The 22,253-nt window shown below is 42.9% G+C and overlaps 1 protein-coding gene across 1 annotated transcript in view; it reads left to right on the top strand.

Moving 5' to 3' along the window:
• LOC308146531 (ankyrin repeat and BTB/POZ domain-containing protein 3-A) overlaps positions 1-22,253 on the top strand; it is a gene marked incomplete at its 3' end in the record, with an annotated part of 173,639 nt that overhangs the window by 138,322 nt on the left and 13,064 nt on the right. The window contains exons 3-7 of the mRNA XM_080518405.1: positions 9,195-9,405; positions 15,264-15,416; positions 15,759-15,924; positions 17,786-17,875; positions 21,235-21,336. Coding sequence (XP_080374531.1) covers positions 9,195-9,405; positions 15,264-15,416; positions 15,759-15,924; positions 17,786-17,875; positions 21,235-21,336 — 722 coding nt within the window. The remainder of the gene's footprint in view (positions 1-9,194; positions 9,406-15,263; positions 15,417-15,758; positions 15,925-17,785; positions 17,876-21,234; positions 21,337-22,253) is intronic.

The following is a 22,253-nucleotide window of genomic DNA, read 5'->3' as shown; positions in this document are numbered from 1 at the left end:
TGTTTGAGAAAGGTTCTGCGTTCACGCATCAAGTCACTGAGTTCTTGAGTGTTTTCAAAAAGTTTCACTAAGGGAGCCGTTTTCAAAAAGCTACGTTTTCCCCGTTTCCACTGAGACAGAGGTGGAGCGTTTCCAAAAAGCGTTCCATTGTCATGTAAACGGACACAATGGGAGTTTTACTGTTTCACTTTTAAAACGTGTAAAACGTCGTCTGTTTGTTTCCTCTAAATGTCCAAAATCATGAATTATAGGTTGTTTGGTGACTTAAGATTATAAGATTGTGAAAATGCATTAAAAGAATCCACACGGGAAACGTTTAAAATGAAGGAGCCAGTTTTAGTTGTTGATGTACGTCTCTAATACGTCGTCAATACCTACAAGTTTGTCATGACACTCATACAAACACGTATTTCCATCATTTCTCTGAAAATACCCGGGTGTGTTGATCCAGTTTATAAACTTGATCCTGCCAGATTTTGATTTGCACTGCAAAAAAGATTAATCATTCATTTCATAACATTTCACATTATTCTTGTGGCTTGAAGACTTTTATTTTGGTATCCTCTGCCTTTTTTACCGGCTGAATTGGTCTAATGTTGATATTTTTGTTTGCGCTGCCGCGGCGCCATCTTTCAGATCTGATAAACTCATTTCCCAAGATGGCGTCAGTTCGGAAGCATAAACACAGTTTGATGGCCACAAATTTGGTTTGTTTGTAAACATGTCGACTTTGGTGTGATCGATTGAAACTCCTAGATTGGAAATGTGTAGTAATGAGTCGTGATGCTCTTGTTTTATTGTTTTGGTTTATTCTCTGTGCAGAAGTGATGCCGTTTACGGGAAATATATACTACAAAGATTTTGTCTGTGCAGACTTACTTTAATACATCATTTCAGTCTTACAAGTCTGCGGGGGGGTCGTCGGTTCGAATCCCTGATGACGCCTGTTTCAGCTGAATGGAGGGTGTGAGAGACCGGTCTGTTGAAAGCTCCCATTAAAGCACATCACCAGTGACCCCCTCGTATCACAACTGTTGAGTGGCGATTAATTTCCACTGCTAGTAGACGTATCTGCGAGATCAATGTTGATCATGACGTGTCGCCTAATTGACTGCGATTAATCATTGCCATGGAATTGCTAATGTGCCCCGGAGGCAGAGCTCTGAGTCACAAGTATTACCAAGTGGTGATTAAACGTCCTCTGCGTGGCCTCACGGGAGCGATCAGCCGTGACGGCGTGTCACGGGACCGCCGAGGAATCGTCCGTCAGGCGCCGCGCGCCGGCTCTTCGCTCTCCGTCTGCCGCGGTTATGCTCTGCTCGGCTCATTGTTTTTTTCATTAGCGAGCCGACTCAAAGTGCTTGAATCTCATCATGTCAAATGGCCGCACAATTCAAATATATTTTAATTTCCTGGGCTCACGGGCTCAATGTGCCGCTTCGACTTTAACACCAGGCGGCAAAGTGGCGGCGCTGCGCGTCAGCTCAAATGATTTCAGGGAATTTCAGTGGTTCAGTGGTTTGAAGACCTCGATTTGGTTCCAAGTTCAGGATCTATTTTGCCCCCCGGCACGTCGGCATGTTGGATTACAGTCGGCTCCTTGAAGTTATTGAAGTTCTCATGGAAAAAATTAAAAATCGTCTGAATGCAGACTTCTGGTAGATTTACACACATTTTTTTTCTCTGATGGGGTCCGACGGCTCTGTAGCTCCGACTAGTGGCCGGACGCTGCATGACGGTTAAGAAAAAAAATCATTGACTGACATATTTCTTGTGCCGAGACGAAGATTTTTCGAGGTAAATTCCTGACAATAGATGTTAAAGGGTTAAGTGTGCTGTTCCTAATTTTCTTCTTTCTTTTTTTTTTTTATGAAATGATACCAAAGGCGGCCATGCATCTCATCCATCTCATTAGTGTGAAGACTTTTTGTTTTTCTCTTTTGGGGGAACAAAGCTTGTTCTTTCCCAGAAGGGTTAGATGAGTCAGTGGAGGAAATACCATCAAAATTCCCATTAAAAATATCCTTTATATTTTGGCAACAAGATAAGAGGACATTTACAAATTTAAACCATAATAAAGCTTAATATTTGTATTTTATTTTTGCCATTTTCTCTGAAGCACTCCAAGAAAAGCATTGAGGCTCCATTTACCTGCCGACAGTTCAAGTAAAAGCGCATCGTCTTTGTGGTTCTAAGAAAAGTTTTACATTTACACGACACTTTGAGAACCATGTAATGCAGAAATGCTGAAAAGGTTGTAGTTTTCATGTACGGCCACTAGGTGGTGCTGTTGTTTGTTTTTGTGGAGAGAAAAATAAGCAGTAAACAATAATAATAATAATAATGGGAGCACACGGACAACTGAGTCGAAGTGTTGTCACAAGATTCTACCCTGAGAGTTTTTAAAAAGTTGCGTTTTTAAACTGACCCCAACACGCAACTGAAGTTTGGTGCTTTCACTGGGCCGACCACGTTCATAGGAAATAATGAACACGGGCATTTTACGCTGAGGTCACGGTGGTAAAATGACATTTCTTAGCAGGTTGACGGAGATTTAAGTTCATTAGAATCAGAAAAAACGACTTATTTTGTGCAGATAGTCATCAGTTTTTACTCTCTGAATTTACATGCGTGACTCATTACTCAGCGTGACACAATCTATAATTCTGTGTGAACGTCTCATGATGTAACACAAATAATTCTCTCATGAATAAAAGCTGATGATAGTGACAGTCGAGGTTTTAGTCGACATCAACCAGAACATTAACATTTAAATATGTTAATGTATTTTATTATTAGGACTGTTGATGCTTAATGTGGCCAAAATATCATTTCAATTTAATTGCTTCACAAAGTAAATGATTTTTATGATAAATGATATTCATAAAGGTTTAAAAAAAAAAAATGCTTTTGGGGGTTTGTGCTTGTATATTCCTGAAGAAAAATGTATCATTGTCGAATTAGTGAAGACACAGGTCAGAGTACAATAAGTCAAAGCAGCGCCCGCGGTGCCGCTCATTGCCAGAAGATAATCACTTTGTGCTTCACTATACCTGCAGACAAAGTAAAATATGCAGCAAAAAAGCCGTCTTCTCTGATCTGAAACGACCCAATTTGGCCTATTTATGGTCGTCAAATATGAACAAAAACAACCGTGAAAGTTGCTTTTGAAAAGTATCTTGAGTTTAATGCCAGGAGGTTTTCAACGAGGTCTCACTGGAGGTGTTTGAACTTCACATGAGTCAGAGGAGGGAAGTTTTGGTACCTGTCATGAGCTGTGCGGAAACAACAAACCAAAAACTTGATTTACTTTTAATGCAGCAAAAACAAAAAAAAGAACAAGGCAAATGAGGTCATGAGTTCTGAACCGTGTGAGAGTTGTACAGTTTGAACATGAGAGCGCTCCAGCATGTGACGGCTCTGGAATGCCTGAAGATTGAAGGAGGTGTGAGGGTTGTCGAAAGTGTGCGATTTCTCGGATGTCGTAGAATGATTGAGTGTGAGTTTCTACATATATAAGATCTAAATCATCGGCTCTGGATTCACGCCTCAACAACCAGACGCACTTCTTTGAAAACAGCATGTTGGAGCAGAGAAGAAGAAGAAGAAGGGCTAATCAAGACGGTCTTATTGCTCACATATACAAATAAGTAGAGAGTCTTGCTCGTGGATCCCACTGTGAGATTCGAACCCGCAAACCTCCGAAGGTTCAGGCCACCAGCGCTGGAGTCAGGGTGAATCATAAGTGACCTCCTATGAGCTTTATGGGACTTTTTTTTTTTGGTTTCACTGCAGGGATTTAGAAAGGAACATTTCCTTCATAGCAGATGTTTCAGCTTTGAGCTGTTTTACTAGTTTTATTCTCACAGGAACAAAGTTTTGCTCGGTAGCGAGTCCTTTCAAGAGGGAAGGACTTAGCCGGTGAGAAAAGACGACACTAATCTCTCCCCGACGACCGATTCAAATGAGACGACGCATGAAGCCCATAGGAGTGTTGCTCAGATGATCACAGCAAAGGAGGGGGGGAAAAAGCACATGTCATCCTGGTGACAGAATCAAAATCACTTGAACCACTAATGAAGATCTCAAAGAGATAACATAGGTTTCCCTTTGAAGCACTGTAGTGTTGTGATTTCTGCCAACGTCTCCATCGTATCGCTGAACTATGTTCATTTTGTCATCTCAAACTTTATGTCATAGTCTCTGTCGTATTGTTGGCCTGAGTAAAGTTTAGTAGCGAGAGAATAGTCCTCTAACAAACAGGACAAGTAAGTGGATGCAGGTACATTTGACCATCTCTTCTTATACAAGGTAAAACACCTTTCTCTTGTTTTAGCTCCCATAGTTTCTGGACTTCAAATCACTCTCAAGTCTACCGATGCTCACGTTCTGGGGGCCGTTTATATGACAACAGTACTCGCAGTCTCTGAAAACTGAACTTTAAAATAAAAATAAATAAATCACACCACAGAAACAAGGTAAAGCACAACTTTTTTTCTTTTTTTTTTTAATGCTCTGAGACGGTCTCCATGGAAATGGAGGAAAGCGCAATTTTTCTCAAAAGCGGCAGCTGCACACGCGAACCACGGCGGCGGCAACTAGTCGTTCACAGGAGATGGACAATAAGAACCAAGTTTCCTCACGACTCGCACTTCTGTTTTATCAAAACACTGGAGTGTCACCAGCTCTCTGACTAAGCAGCTCTGTTTCCCATATCCGTAACATAAATGCGTATTTCTTTGTTTTTGTCTGTTGAACGTTTATTAATGTCTCATTTTGCCCTTTTGATACTCCGGCTTGTCGTGGAGAAGCTGCACAAACACCCACCGAGCAGCACGGGGAATCGCTGCAGCGCTTGAGGTGGGAAGGTTTTCTCCGCCTGCTGAATACTCCAGAGCACCGAGCGTGAATAGCAAACAGTCTGCCTACTCCTGCACTTCCTGTAGAGTAATGATTGCTTTCTGCAATTATTTATAGGTAATATTGATTTATTTTAACGACCTGGGGTCAGGCTGTTTGTCTGCTCAAAGCGAGGGGATAAATTCTCACTTTTAAGGAGTTGGACCGGCAGAGTGTTCAGCAGCTGTGAATGCTAAATAGTTTGTGATTAATCAAGAAAACTTTTCTAATTTCTTCAAACTGTGATTAGACTAAGTAGGATACTATAACCCCTGGTGCAGTTTTGGACATGGAGGAATAAATTAACACGGTATTTTGGCAGCACATTTAGAATAAAAAAAGTTTCTGAAAAGTGTGTGCCGGACTTATTATTACCACAGAAACGTCTTTATCCACAATAAGTCAGCCAAAGATTCCTTCAAGCATCTCACATTGTTGGTTTTAGGGTTTTTAACTGGCACAATTTACAGATGGCAGCAGTTCAAGTACTTTGAGGTCTTATTCCCCAGTGATGGATGGAGGGATGGAGGGATGGGGAACAGCTTCAGGCAGACAGACTGCCATGGTGACGAGGAAGAACGCCCCCTGCTGGATTCCCATTGGAGGTTTACCAGGCATGTCCAACTGGGAGCAGGCCCAGATTGAGGTTCACCCGAAGGGAATGGTAGAAGGTACAGGGATGTCTGGGTTTTCTTTACACAGACTGAGAACGCAAGAACAAAGATAGATGGTTCTCAATCATGAAAAACCAAAGAAATTAGAGTTAGTTTCTGTTTTGTGGTGTTCTGGTGCCAAGAGGCACACGACCCCTGGGTTTGTCTCCAGACATAAGTCAGGTGTTCAGGTTCCTCCTGCATGAGATATTTCGAGTTGTTTGTCTTGGCATCGCTCCTGACCTCGAGGACGTTGCGTCCAACAGCGTAGAGGTCAGTGCACCATCCTCAACAAGGCAACACTCCAAGACTGTTGACCTTTGGGTTCCCACTGACGAATGTGTAAATCGGGTTTCTTGTCAAGATGTTGATTCTCACCTTTTTTTCTCAAGAGCTTGATGATCAGGATGATGGTCACAGTGGAGCTGCGTCTGCTCTCCGCTGAACAGAATCTGTTGGCGATGCCAGCTGGTGGTTTCTTTTTGGAGGTTCACGAGGCCACAGGGAGGGCTGGGGGTTTGTGTGACCACTGTATGAGCTGTTACTATTCCATCCACCAACACTTACTACATATCTGTAGCCCACTCTTATGGCAAACCCCATCTAATGACCTCGTCCGCCCATCCAGTTGTGGGTTGCTGGAGCTGATCCTAACTAAGCAGGACGGCCGGTCTCAGAATGGGAGTGTCTGTCGTGATGGACCATTTATCTATTTCCCTGACTCTGGCATCGTCACAAATTGGGAGAAAACTGGATTCATCAAAGCGGGTTTGTTAATTTTGCAGTCCTAATCACGGTCAAAGACCAACAGCATTTGTCCAAGCCTGACATTTTGGTGACCTATCCGAGCGCCCGGCGGTTTCAGTGCGACAGCCGGATGGGCCGCGTTGTCTCCGTCCTGCAATCAGCACCTTCGGCAGCTCGCCTTAATCTTTCCCCGCATCAAACCGCAAGACGGGAAGCTCCTCTCCAGTCACACATAATCATGCCAACGCAGCGTGTTTGCCTTGTTTTCAATTATTTATGGTTGTATTCTCTCCCGCCGATGATACTCCCCGGCATCCGAGTGCAAACTGTGCCTTGTTTTCGCCCGACTGCCTGTGAACTCTGTCAGAGGCCTTTAGTCTGACAGATGGAGAACCTCGGGCGCCGGCTCACCGTGTCGCTATTTCAACACGGGCCAACTTTCCTCGCGTTGGGTATTTTTGGAATAAACAATGAAACCAGATCGCAAATACATGTGCGTTTGCCATTTCTCTCACAGACTCTCACACGTTCTGCCCCATTTGCGTGCTGCTCGGGTCGCCGCTACGAGAATCTGCGTTTTCTATCCGAGCTCCAAAAGCCTGTAGCATCAGTAAACTGAAGAAGTAATTAGATCGGTGGGGGCATCCATTTTTCAGAGGAATGAACCCACGCTACAGTTTTTTTTCTTTATTTTCAGAGCAACATTGGGCTTTTCTTTTAATGGCCTCATCAATAAGCTGCTGTGCAGCCGTCTCAATCTGAAAATTACGACTCTACACATCAACACTAAACACCAATGATGAAATAAAAGTCCAAAAAACGAATTAAAAGAAATAATAATTGAAAGAGAGCTGCATAGTATGAGTCCTCTGTCATCCCCTATATGCACAAAAAGTCATTTTCATGCATTATGACAATATAGCATTCAATATATTTTAATGCCTCTGAAGCAATGATTAATCAAATTATTGGAAAATATATGTTGGGCTTCTTTTGCATTTAATATGGCCAAAATCATTATCTATTATTATTATGTAATTTTATTTTCATAAAAAATGCCATGTTTATGTATTAATAAATTACTGACTTCTTGGCTGATTAATATTGACAATATTGGCTCATTGCATTATTGGGAACTTATTATAATATTGGCTATTATTACATTATTCTATGCAACAATATTTCTTTTGTCCTATAAATGGATTCAGAATATGACAATATACATTTATTCCTTCAATCATTCTGTGTTCAAACTGTTTTGCACTGAAATGAGTCAACAAGTGCCGAAATTCTTCCTCAGAGAAACCAACAAACAAAGGCTTTCTTTTTAATATGTGCAGCTGCTTCATTCTCAAAGGTTTTTATTGTGCGAGTTGTTATCTGGGGAAAGATATTCTCGGATTTTTTTCTCATTTGTGAATAAAGTGAAGTATTGCAGGAGTCTAATCATCGCCCACAGTTTCAGCTTCCCAAACACATCTGCTGTCGTTCCCGTTGTCAGTTGTGCAAGTGTGAGAAAGAGGATTTCACCTTTCTCCGTCGTTACACTGTAAAACTGCACGAGCTGGATCAAGTGCTTCAAATTGTTCACGTTGGACGAGCTGAGAAACTTCAGGAGTTTGAACAAGTGTGTTTAAACTGAATTAAAGTGTAATCATGGTGTCATTATGCAAAGCCAATTTGCCTACAGACACTAAAATGTGACGATCCAGTTCATTTCTTGCTCAGTCCACCTTTTGTTGTCGCTGCAATATGAGGAAGTTGTGGCTCTTTTAGCAGAATCGCTCCCTTTGTCATAAAAAAGTCTGTTCTTTTGACTTGAATAAAAACAGTCCTTTTTTTCAGTCACTAGGTCACTAAAGAAAATAATGGTTTGTCAGTTTCCAAAGGCTCCTCGTATTTTTTGTGACTGCTAAAATGAATTTATTACTGCGAATAATAAGAGAACTGTACATGTACTGTAGCTATGATGGAGTTTGCCACGTAGTATTTAATGGACTTGTGTCATAGGCTGATGTATAAATTGGGATTTGCATTAAACCTTCAAAAATGCAAAGACATTTTATTTCATATATTATTTTTCTACAGTGCACCCTGACGGCTGAAGTTATAAGACACAGAATCGGAGTTCATTGAAAGAGAAATGCTATTCCATGTATGCAGATGATGTCGTGCTAAATGTAGTTGGTTGAAAAGCACTGGTGAATTCTAAAGGCTCACCAGCACAAACACCTTGAGGTCATCCATTATTATTTACATGGAGGTCTGTTATTTCTCTGAAAGCCATTTTCAAAAAGAGCTGTTTTAGAGACTCGTGACGTCATTGTTGTAAATGAAGAGCCAAAACGTATCGAGTGTTAAAAACAGGGCCTGTAGCCCCGCCCCCTCCTCTCCCGATATTCCATTTGCAGAGCACGCTTCTCCTTTTACATGTTTTTTTTTCCCGTCTTATTGAGCACGTTGATGCGCTCGCTGACCCACATTGTCACTTCCCGGTGACTCACAGTGGCCACGCGGGAAAAACAGGAAGATAAAAGGGGAAAATGAAGTCGAGATACGATGAGAATGAAAGAAGTGTGAGAAACATCTGAGTGCTTTTCTGAGAGACGCTCCACCGTGTGCGTAAGATTTGTTTCAAGGCAGTTGTGTGGGCACACGGTGTGTGTGTGTGAGAGCGTGTGTGTGAATGACTAAATGTGTGGTGAATCAGAGAGTGTGTGAATGGGGGAGTGTGCCTCCACAGTTCTGCAGCTAATAGGTTTGTACTGAGCGAGCAGGACGACATTTCCTGTCACAGTCTTATTCGATGGCCACAATGAGATTCTACGTGTGTTTGTTTGTTTATTTTTTTGGGAACACGTGCATCAGTCTAACGTGTTGACCCCGGTCCTGCAGGTGACCTGGTGTCCCGGGCCATGCACCACCTCCAGCCGCTGCACATCAAGAACGCCAGCAACGGGACGCCCGTCCACCAGAAGACCAACACCACCGTGGTTCACTGGGAGCCCGAGGCCCTCTACACCCTGTGTTACTTCATGCACTGCCCCCAGATGGAGTGGGAGAACCCCAACGTGGAGCCCTCCAAGGTCACCTTGCAGACCGAGAGGTGAGTCTCAAAGCAAAGACAGAGCGCATACAGTCGCCAGCGGCACATTTGTCACCATGGAAACCACTGGATTACAAGGTTATTTGATCCATCGCGCCACTCCTGCATTATCTGTCCTGGCCGTTTGAATTACTTCATGTTGTTGCGGGTAAATAATGATGTGGTTCTGTTGGTTCCTACTATTCTGTGTCACATGGAGTGAGTTGGCATGTGATTGGCTGAGAGTGGAGAACATGGTTTTAGGCAGAAATTGGTGTTTTGGGTGTCCGTCCCAAAAATATGGGTGTTCAAAATTTGGGGGGGGAGGAGAGGGATATTGTCTCTTAAGATTATTTCCTTTTCTCATTTCATTTTGGAAGTGAAAAATTAGAAAGATCTTAGGTCCATATAATTAACCACCTGTGTGGATTCTGCAGATATAATCCCTCAGCATCTTGGAAAGGGAAACCCTCCTCTCTGCTTTAGCGCTTGAATGCGCTGGGATGAGTCAGAGGATTACAAACCAATCAGAGGCTGCCTTTCAAAAGGTGTAGACCACATGGCATCAATCGCGTTGCTCGTTACTGGACATGACACATGATACCAGAAGTCAGTTGTGCGTTGTATACACGAACCGATAATTCACGATACGTATTTCGGCGAAAAAAGAGGAATTCAGGCAAAATTAGATGGTGACAGACATCGTGACACACATATTTTTGTCGGGTTTGAGCAACACGTCCACTATTATTTTTTTGGCCGTCTTTTCCAAAAACTGGCAAACATTTAATAAACATAACCTTCGCCCCAACTTTTGTTAACGAAGGCAACAACCAGGTCACATTGGTAAAAATAGACTTTATCAATCTTTTCAGAGGAAAACTTATAATGATAAACCGAGCTGCACACACTGAAGGCCAGCGAGCTGCCGGGGGTCAGGGGCCTTACTCTGGCCCTGTCCGAGTTTCAGAGTGGAAAAGATTTAAAAACAATGATGCCATCACCCCACCTCTCGACCCCCCCCCCCCCCCCCCCCCCCCCCCCACAGGCCTGGCTTATGTACGAGTCGTTCCCATGGCGTTGCCTGGACGCTTCCCTTGTGGATGGGAAACTTTTTAAGTTGGGCAGGGACAAAAACAGTTTTTGCTGGTGTGGACAAGACCATTATCAGGTTGGAGAATTGGGGGGGCGGGGGGGGGGAGGGTGCCCTGTGGGGGAAGGGAGAGCTTCGATGTTTAACATATAAAACATCGAGGGCTGACTGACTGACTGACTGATTGACACACAACGGCAGCAACGGCGACCAAGTTGGATTGTTGTTATGATGACTGTCGACTATAAAGCTCGCTGGTCCAGGAGAACCTGGACCGGGAGTCGTCACACAATGGAGGACACATTGTTCTGATTGTCCAGATTGACCAGACACATTTCAGAAAAGGTTCCCCCCAAGGAGCCATTTTCAACAAGTTACGCCTTCAGTGTCTCCGAGCACTGTTGTCATATAAATGGACACCCCCCCCCCAAAAAAAAATTGTGTTTTCACTTGAACACGGGGTTTTATTCTCCCCACAGTCCGACTTCGATTGAAAGCGGGGGGACTTCAGTGCAGTGGACGGACGGACAGATATCCCGACATCTCTCCTGCACTGTGAACAGATAAAACTCCCTCTGCGCGGCCCTGGGGAGCACGAGGAATGTCAGGCGGAGCGACGTGTCAGCAGAGTCTCGGGTCCCCGGAGAGGAAAAACTCTCTATTTAGCATTCCGCTGAAAGCTTTAAGACGAGTGGAGGAGAGGCTGCAGAACAGCAGCAGAGAGGAAGAAGAGAGGAGACATGATTAACTGGGATGAAACAACTCGTGGAGGATTTTCTTACGTAACAAGAAAAACATCGCAAACGGGAGATAAATCGCCGCTGTGATTTATACAGATCTGTCGTCAACGCATCTTTAGAAGACGATAAACTATTAATCGAATGTTATTTTTTTTAAGCATCTTTCCTCCTTTTGTGTAGCTTCATTTAACATTTGCCAGGGGGTCAACGTCCAGGCCCCCTTGGGGGGGGGGGGGCGGTAGTGATGATAAATCTCAGTGAAAAGCGATGCAGATATAAAATGTGCACGAGTCAGCATGTCAATATCGGAGATCCGTGATTAAACATGAGCTCCAAGCCAATATGCAGAAGGGCTGTGCAAACGGTAAACACCGCAGTCCCGAACGGTTCCTCTCAGCTTCAGCTGGAAACGCTTTGTGGAGAAACTCCCGTTGCCAGGGGGCCACGAGGGAGAAACACTCCGAAGGGGCCTTCACTGATCAATCCGTGTTCTAATTTAAGTCACTATAACGTAGAATCAACACATTTTATTTCATGTTTTCAGACTTTCTATTACACGCCAGGGACTACTTTGTGGTGTTACAAGCCTTGAAGGGAAATGTTCTCTTTCATGACCGTTTAAGCTCGGATCTGAGTGAGAATTACTCCCGACTGTCATAATCGATGGTTTCTTCCAGGCTTTTGTTGTTGAAGGCATCCTGAATCGTTTAGAAAAAAAAGGGGCAGAGAAATAATGGCTGAGTGCAATCGAGGAGAAAAAGAGAGATCCTGAATGGGCTTTATGTACCAATCGCTTATATTTATATTGAAGAGCCTTGAACACATTCGCGCTCAAAACACAATTGGGAAAAATTGTGCAATGAACTGATTATAAATAAGCCAAAGAGACAGAGAAAAAAACCTTTAATCTCCAGAACACAGACATTCTGCATACGTTTGTATTTATCACAAATTATATCATGATCAAAGTCCGATCATGTGAGTAATACAAACGAACAATACAAATGATACATTTACTAAAGTTACAAAGAAAAGTGCAATTCATCCCAAGTTATTAACCAGAACCACCTGCATTCTTCCCGCTTAGGTTTCACTTTATCACCACTTTTGTGTTTATGTCTTTTCCCTGTCAATCACAATTTTTTTCAATGTTGTTCAAACAACTTAGATGAACGAATTAACTGCAGTTTTCTTATATTTAGAATTTGCAGTGGTACCACAGTGGAGTCCGTCTTTCGCTGTATTGAGACGACGTGTGTTGACGTTGTAACCATGTATCGCTTTGCCTTGAATAAGCAGTCATTTTCCATGTTAAATTTCCTTTGAGCTTAAAAAATATATATAACTTGATTGAAGCTAACCTGTGATCATCGTGTCCAACAGCCTCGGCTGCATTCCGTTTCTTTTTTCTGCTCGCTGTACAAACACGACCCGTCAGAAATCTCACTTTCATCATCTTCAGCTCTGCATCTTTCAAAAGCCTTTTCATTTATTCACGTCTTTCCAGGAGATCAAAACCCTCTTTGACATAAAGAGGTGATCATTATCCTTGTTAATATGCATCTCAATAGAGGAGCTTTTTTTTCTTTTCCAACACCACCGTGGGTTTTTTTAGGCACTTTGGCAGATTTCTCCTGAATGTAGTTCCTGATGTAGATCGTAGCTGGAACCCAGACGATGGTGCAGGTTTCTACTGGAGCAGCAGGGAAATGTTTGGAAAGGTTTGGGCCTCTGATGGTGAGTCAAGACCAGGACAACCAGGACATCCCAAGACCAAGACCAGGACAACCAGGACATCCCAAGACCAAGACCAGGACAACCAGGACATCCCAAGACCAAGACCAGGACAACCAGGACATCCCAAGACCAAGACCAGGACATCCCGAGACCAAGACCAGGACATCCCTAGACCAAGACCAGGACATCCCGAGACCAAGACCAGGACATCCCTAGACCAAGACCAGGACATCCCAAGACCAAGACCAGGACATCCCAAGACCAAGACCAGGACATCCCTAGACCAAGACCAGGACATCCCAAGACCAAGACCAGGACATCCCAAGACCAAGACCAGGACATCCCTAGACCAAGACCAGGACATCCCAAGACCAAGACCAGGACATCCCAAGACCAAGCCCAGGACATCCCAAGACCAAGACCAGGACATCACAAGACCAAGAACAGAACATCCCAATAACAAGAATAGAACATACCAAGACCAGGACATCCATAAACCAAGACCAGAAGAAGCCCAAGACCAGCACATCCCAAGAGCAGGACTTTAAGGAGCCAGGACGGAATCAAGACCAAGACCGGTCTCGGATGGATGGATTCCTTCTCATCTTAAAATTCAATTCACAAACGTGTTCCAAAGCATTTCTCTGAGTGTCGGACAGATTTTAAATGTGTTGTTGTATGAAACATGGCTGCAAATGACATCAGTGAGAACGAGGAAGGTTAGAATGACTAATTGAGACACTAAAGCCGTATTTTCTGCATTGGAGTGACCAAATGAAATAGAAATATATTAGTGGCAATGATTTGACAAAGCACAAGAAGTGTAATAATGTGATTAATGGCTGACCTGAATGGAACTGCTGGAGCTCTGAGGAGGGGGGGAAGATGAATGGAGGGAAACAACATGTTTAGTACACACACACACACACACACACACACACACACACACACACACACACACACACACACACACACAGGAAATAAAATGATGAAATATGAACATGTCGGCCGGGCAGGACCCATTACTGATTTTGATTAAAGAAGGTAATTTCTGGAGGTTGCAGCAGCGTCCAAGTCTTTTTCTGTTCTGTTGTAAATGATCGACATTGATTCCGTGTCGTATCTGCGGGAGCATCTCTAACTACAAAGTTTGGTGGGACCACGGTCTTTATTTCAAAGGGGAACGAAGGAGTGGGAGGATTTGTTTTTTCACATTAACATAGAAAGGTCACGTTATGTTATTTTCTACGGAAACACTTTTCCATCAACGTAAGCAGCCTGAGTGCTAAACGTATCAACAGCAGCTACAGTCATGATTGCACAACTTGCTCTGCAGCTTGGCTTCTTTGCCGTTTGGGATTGTTTGGAGGAGAAATGGCGTCCAGGATGGATGATAGGACAGATACTCACCAACTCTTTATTCATTCTTAATAATCCGTCACCGTGTTCGGTTGTTGTGCCGGTCGATTGTTACGTCGTACTCCGCCGCTTTTGGATTGATTTTTTTGAGACGCTTCATTTAAATTCCGACACGGAGAAAGACGGTGTTCGTACTGGACCACAGAGGACCAGAGACTTCAGGCCACATGACGGATATCATCATCACTGCCCACCTTCGGAGAATCTCGCTGCTTTGAGGGTCCATCAACGATGTAATCGGTTTTACACCTGAGATACGAAGCCTCCAACTTTCTTTTTTGAAAGAGGTTCTCCAAAGGACATTATAAAATCACCCGTATTCATTTGAAGGTGATCTTCATTTTTAAAAAAATAGGTTCACGGGTGCATTTTGATCAAAGAACCCATTAAAGTTTGTTGGTGATCCAGATCAAAAACAATTATGACAATTTTCAATGTTGCTATATATTGTTATTTGCTTATCCCGTCACTTTAAATGGGAAATAGAGTTTTAGCGTGTTTGATTTTGGGAAGTGTGGTTTGTGTTGTGCCGCTGCGCTCCGATGTGAGGCAGCAGATATGAGGCTTCTCAACCGTGGTTCTGATGTGAACCAGGAAGAAGGTTGTGTTCTTTCAAATTATGAAACGGAATCATGGGATCACCAAACTAAAATACAATATATGAATAGAGGCAGATGATCTGGAAGTGGAATTTTTCCCTGTGTCCATGTCTTCCCTTGGCCGAGGTCAGAAATCTCTGATTGCTCTTGTTTTCGTTTTCGCCCAGACCAACATTTTGTTTTTCTCCACTTCGGCTGCTAATTTCTCTCCCCCCCAGTGACAATCTCGACTCGGATTTTTAAAAAAAGTGAGCGTCTCCATGTGAGTTTGACGTGGTTTCTGCTGTGCAGGCCCTTCCTCGTGCTGCCTCCTCTCATGGAGTGGATCCGCGTGGCGGTCGCCCACACCGAACATCGACGGAGCTTCTCCGTGGACAGCGACGACGTGAGGCAGGCCGCCCGGCTGCTGCTGCCCGGCGTGGACTGCGAGCCCCGCCAGATTAAGTGAGGATGTCGTTTCATTTACCTTTCTTACTTTCTTTTTATTCTATATTCATGAGTGGAATGGAGTGAACCGACGCAGACCCAAATATCACAATTTCCAAGCAGTTTTGTTGTAGTTTAGTTGATGGTTGAATATCTTTTCTTTCTTTTTCTTTTTTTTAACAAAAGCAAATGATGAATATCTCGGTTCTTCCTATAGAACATTTTTAATCCTTGTCCTCATGGTCTGTTGAGCACTGTGTGCCCTCCTCGTCACGTGACCTTTGCCCTCTACATATACAACCTGCGTCAAATTAGTGACGGCGGGGGGGCAGTAATGGGTCCTCTGCCTCCACCCTCCAGGGCGGAGGATTGCTTCTGCGCCACCAGAAAGCTGGACGCCGCCTCCACCGAGGCCAAGTTCCTGCAGGACCTCGGCTTCAGGATGCTCAACTGTGGGCGCACGGACCTGGTGAAGCAGGCCGTCAACCTGCTGGGGCCCGACGGCATCAACAGCATGAGCGAGCAGGTGTGTGTACACACACACACACACACACACACACACACACACACACACACACACACACACACACACACACACACACACACACACACACAGCTCCATAAGCCTTCATAAGCATTTTAATTATAATCGTAATGTGATGATGGAGATTAATGACTGCGATGTGTAATATTCACGCAGTATTTTTACATTTTAATTATTACTTCTCGTAGTGATAAGCACTGGAGATGTAGTAGGAATAATATTTGCAATGATAGTAAGGCGAGTCTTGGTAATTACAAGAGTAGTAGTGGTAATTGGAAGAGTATTGTTCATATGTTTCCAGTGCGGCGATGGCAATCAATCAAGTCATAACTTTGTTGGCGCAGACCTCGTCTATGCAAATGAGTTTTGAAGCATTTAAATATCAAATTTCTGGTGTTAATTCATCCCCCCCGTTCGGTTTACGATCAATAGCTGCAATGGTGCAGAGCTCATTTGGATTCTCCTCCAGCTCTGACGCGTTGTAGTAAAATAACCGATGGGCCCGTTTCTCTTGTTTTTGTGTCGTCGGATTGAATTTAATTTGACTTCAGCAGGTGTCTCACGGAGAAAGAAAAAAACCCACAACAAATAAACTGGCAGGATTTCAAGTTGGCAAAGCTTCTGGGCTCCGATTCGCCCATCACGACTCAGCGCTTTGCTTCAGAAACGACAATAAAAAAAATCCCCAAAAAACGTGGAACGGAGCTGAGCGGAGATGAGTCATCTTGTAACACTACTGTTCACATGAGTCACCGTGTTCCAGTGAAGTCAGTTGACCTGCATCCTTTAGAGTACGGGAAGAATAGTGTTGTTGTGAGTCTGTCGTCTCACAGTGAGAGGACCTCCAGTTCGATATCAGGTCACCGTTTGAAAATGTCCATCTTCTGCCTGAGTACGCGGGACTTCTTCCTCGTGTCACATGATGTAGTGTAGTATCTTATCTTATCACACAGTACTGTACCGTATTGTATCATATGGTATTGTATAGTATCATACAGTATAGTATTGTGTCACATCATATCGTAATGCATTGTATGGTATTCTATACTATGGTCTTACAGTAATGTCTCATATTGTGAAGTATCATATTGTATAGTGTAGTATAATATCATATAGTATAGTAGCGTGTCGTATGGTATACTATAGGAATCATTTAGAATTGCATCATATACCCTACCATGGAATACTATCTAGAGTGCAGTACAGTGCTGGATTGTATCGTGTGTATAGTACCATATTGTATCATACAGTACAACACTGCACTGCACAGTATAGTATAGTATAGTATAGTATAGTATAGGATCACACAGTACACTACCATATCATATTGTATTGCAGCATAATAGATACTAATCTACTATAACGCTACTTAGTTAGAGTTATATGTTATCTTAGTTATAACTCTACTTACTACCACTCATTTACTAACTAAAACGAGCACAACACTCATATTATTGGTTGTTGGACCTCCTGCATCAGTGAGACTTGGTCGTTCAGGACGTCTTGTTTTCGCTGCTCTTCCTTCATGAGGCCACGTTTCGTCCACTGTGATCCACCAGGTCGGGAGAAATCAGGACAAAACTCAACTTTCTCCTGAGACTTTTAGAATTTTCTGCTTCTAAGACTTCACCTTTGGGACCAAACCTTCCCTTCCTGCTTGATTATAGATCCCTGCAGCAGGAGTCCCGATAAAACCACAATCCACACGTATAATGTGACGGTTTTATCTCGCTCTGCTCAGAACAAACCGGTGAGCGTTGGTCGGAGCGGAATGAAGTACGTGACAGTCATACCTGAACAGATGTTACCCCCCCCCCACCTCCCTTACCCCCCACCCCCGCAGGGTATGACCCCTCTGATGTACGCCTGCGTGCGGGGCGACGAGGCCATGGTGCAGATGCTGCTGGACGCCGGGGCCGACATCAACAGCGAGGTCAGTGTCGGCCGTCTGCCAGCCGCGACAACGTCAATGTCTAAATTGGTTCATTTGCATCATTGTCGTCTCTGTGTTCCTGTGAAAATCTATGTACCCCCCCCCCCCTCCTCTCCTCCCCTACGACCCCCCCCACCCCCCCTCACCCTTTCTCTGTCGTCGCTGTCTCTCAGCTCATTACATGAAGTGCACTCTGAACGGCGAAGAGCGAGTAGCGTCTGCCCCCGGGGGGGATCACTGATGGCTTTTGCCCGATGCATCATAATAATAAGACGAACACTCCACTGGCCGTGGCCTCATCGCGTTCCGGCGGCGGTTCGCTTTGACGCCGCGTCAGTGGCGAGCACGTGCACTGAGTGTAACCTGCTGCCACGCTGTTCTGTGCGCGACGCATGAACTCCGTCGCACCTGTCTGTCGGGGTTCGGGGGGGGGAGAAACGCCGCAGAGGGAGCTCACCAGCTCACCAGCTCCCGGAGGGCGGTCGCTGCATGGCGGAGATGGTGGGAACCGTTTTAAGGTTTCTATGGAAACGGTGAAAAAGCTGAAAACGATGCAGTTGGCATGTTTGTTTCTGTAGTGGAACCAGAGAACGAAACGCTATAAACATTATAATATGAGGATATGTTTCATTCCGTCTTTACATTTTGTATTTTTTTTCTTCTTTTTTTTTTTTACATCTTTATTTTATACATCTTGTCTATTTTAGCCACTTGAGATTTTTGACTTTTTCAACTTTTTTAACTTTGAGACGAGCAGTTTCTTCTATTTTTCCTCCTTTTTTCTTTTCTTTTTTTCTTTCACATTTTTTTCCTTTTCTTCCCTTTTTCTGCCTTTGCTTCCTTTCTTTTCTTTTTTCCTTTACCTATTTTCTTTTGTTCCTGAAGTACTGCTGTACGAGCAATTTCTAGTACATAGTTGAGCCATTTTTACTATTTTTTTTTTTTTTTTATTACATTTGATCTTTTTTGGGCAATTTGTTCTTGGCAATTTGAATAAAGTCAGAATTGGCTCCAGAGCTTTTAGGTTTGCAGATTTCTGGTACCAAGTTAGATTGTGACTCTTCTTGGAGGATCCTCGATGAGGGTGAACCACATCAGATTGATAAATAAATACAATGAATGACTACAGCACGTGATGCTTTTCCTGTCGCGTGTGCCTTTAGCCCGTTTTCAGTTCAAGTCTCCAGTGAGCTCCTGGACTCTCTCTGCGCCGTCATAAAGCTCCCTGGTCATTGCTGTGATTGCTCCGTTGGTTTGATGTCTGTGTTTTAAGCGGTGTTGACTCAAAAGCAAAGCACTGCCCGCGTAAATCACGCAGGACCTCAGCCGTGTTGTTAATGCCGGAAGGCTTGGTTAACCACGGATTTACGGCTGCGGGTGGAAACTGGCCGGTTTTATGTGTGCGCTGGTCCGTCTTTTACACCAGTGAACACGCGTAACTCACTTGTTTAGGAGGAGGTTTTTTAGTCTGGATTACACAAACCAGGAATGAGCTGGCGAGGACGGCTTTAGATGTATCTAACAAAGTGATAACTGTTTTTTGTTTTTTTTCCTAAACCAGTTGGAAATGGGTCACCTGTCCTCAGAACAAAAGTCCCAATATGAACCAGCAAGTACAGGTTATTCTGAAAAAAACCATTGAAAATAAGCAGGAAAAACCTCTTCTAGTGATTCGTGCTGCCGGTTGTTGCCCGGGGTGACGACGCAACACTATTCTCTCTGGTTCATTCAGGATTTACAGAACTCGGAAAGGTCCCTTGGGTTCATTTTGCATGTGTGGCTCTGCATGTCGGACACACAATGAGCTGCCATTCACTGCCAATAAAAACGATTTAGTTTTTTCAAATATCGTACCTTAGTTCTAAAATAATTATCAGCTCATGTTTGTAGGAGTTTTATACCAGCAAAGTGTCTATTTACATTGTTTATGAGGTTGTTTTATCCACATTCAGATCATTAAATGATGCGTGACGCCATAGAAAGGCTTCCAAATGAAGCCATGTGGTTCAATGATGCTATACATTCACCCCATCTTTGGGCTTAAGGCCAAAATAGATTATGATTTTCTTTTTTGTTTGTTGCCATAAACGGGTTTCGAAAGAAAGTTTGATTTAAAAAAAAAAGAGTTGGCTCTGAGACATTTGCAGATCAGGATGCTTTATGTTATGTTTTTGGCAACTGTGAGCACCAAAGTGAAATTACATTCAATTCTTCTCTTTGAATTGACACAAAAAGTAAGGAAATATAAGTTTAATGGTCCATTTTCCCTCCACTTTGATGAAACACAAAGCAACAATTAAATTGCTAAAAGGCAAAACAATTGGCAAAAACTGCTAAAAATGCAAAAAAAAGAACCAAATAATCTTGTGAAGCTTAAACTTTTAAAACTGATAAAACAAACTTGAAATATTGTCAGTGGATAAACAGGATCAAATAGATAAAAATCACTAAAACAACTAAAGACAGGTCAAACTGGTTAAAAGGGATTAAAGTGGTAAAACGGTTCATTTTCTTCTTTCTCGCAAACTTTTTTTAATCAGTTCTCTGATGAAAGTTTTCAGCGCATTACCATCATGTGATGACACTGACGACACATTTATTTATTTACATTGTTTCACTAAAGTTCTTGGGCTTAAAAAGTTTTAAGGTTTTTTTCTTTTGTTAAGTTGCATATTTTGCTCATGTGGCAAAGATCAGTTCAAATATTTGACTGGCTGATAAAAGGTCAAATGTTATTTTACAATAAATAAGTGTTGCTGAAGGGTTAAACTGCTTAAGCAAAATCTAAATAGGGTCAAAACCTAAAAGAAAATGGAATAAATGTATAAAAGGTTGTTAATTAAATATCATTCTTCAATTTCTATACAGCATAGGTCTAAATCTCTATATACAACATTCCAGGCCAGTCGTTGTCAGCACTTTGTTGTAAATGTCTCGAGATGAATAAAGGATGATGTTATCTTAATTGTAGTATTTAACAGTGAAGTGAAATGTGACGTGACGGCTGCTTTGCTCGTGAGTCAGCACCTCCCAGGCCGCCGCCGCCGCCGCCGCCCGCGTCGTGTCGGTTGTTCTGAAAAGAGAAGCTGTAGCGAGGTGAGGCGAGGCCGGTCTGACGCTGCGGTGGGATGTAGGGAGTCTGGAACCCCGAGGCGGGAGCCAAGCTGCTTCAGACTGAGCTCAGGAGGGAACTCTCCCTCTGCCATCTTAGCCCTCTTTTGCTTCCACTCCTCCTCCTGCTGCTGCATACTGCTTCCCCCTCTTCCTCCTCCCCCTCCTCCTCCTCCCATCCCCGCCCTGAGCTGTGACTGTTAACGGCTGTATATCTCTCTCCCTGAACCTCACCTATGACTTCCCAGGTGCCCAGCACAGTAAACAAGCACCCCTCAGTTTATCCTGAAACGCGCCAGGGGACGCCTCTCACATTCGCCGTGTTGCACGGACACGTCCCTGTCGTGCAGGTAGAGACGTTTCTGATGACCTGTAACCTTTGACCTGTGGCCCCTCGGCCCGTCCTTTAGGGATGATGATGATGATGATGATGATGATAATGATGATGATGATGATGATGATGACTATCATGCTGAAGCTCTCCTCCTTTGGTCCAGACCTGTGGAGTTTTGTAGCGCACGAGTGTTTTCTGCTCTATCGGCTCGACGTCTTCGCTTTTCAAAGTGTGGGGAGTCCCAACATTCATTTTTTATTTAAAATCACTTACTTACTTAAATTCTTTAATATAAATAGATAAATTACTAAAAATTGACCCCATACATGCTGAACAGAACTCAGTGTGACTGTAATGATTAATTGTTTTATATTTATTTCAAATTGTTTGTGTGTACAGATACAGAAATAATCTAAATGTATAATATCTAGAAATAGACATTGATAAGTATTATAATAAAGATAAGTCATATGTCTATATGCATTTTAGATATATAATTTTCTATTGTATGAATTGAATATAATAAATAGGTATGCAGTTTTTACATTTATTTATAAATATAAATGTTCTGTGTTTTAATCAAAATGAATCATGGTAAATATATTATGTAACATTCTATATTTTTTTAATGTATGCATTATCCATGCATTTACATATCAACATACACACAATTTTAAATAAATACAAATTAAATCAATGACTCTCACTGTGAGTTTTGTGCATTCTGATAAAATGTATGTAATTATTTATTTATCTGGAAATAAAGTAAATGTCTGTATACATATAAGCAATGATAAATGCAATGGGGGAAAAAAAATTGAAATGCTGAATTATTTTAAAACAAAAAGCTGATCCGATAAATAAAAATCCACATTTATATTTCTATTGATCAATTTTCACAGTCACATTTTGGGATTGTGATCATGAGGATAC

This window comes from Blennius ocellaris (genome assembly GCF_963422515.1).
Source record: "Blennius ocellaris genome assembly, chromosome: 22".
In the NCBI taxonomy this organism is placed as follows: domain Eukaryota; kingdom Metazoa; phylum Chordata; class Actinopteri; order Blenniiformes; family Blenniidae; genus Blennius; species Blennius ocellaris.
This window is presented reverse-complemented; position numbering and strand designations above follow the sequence as displayed.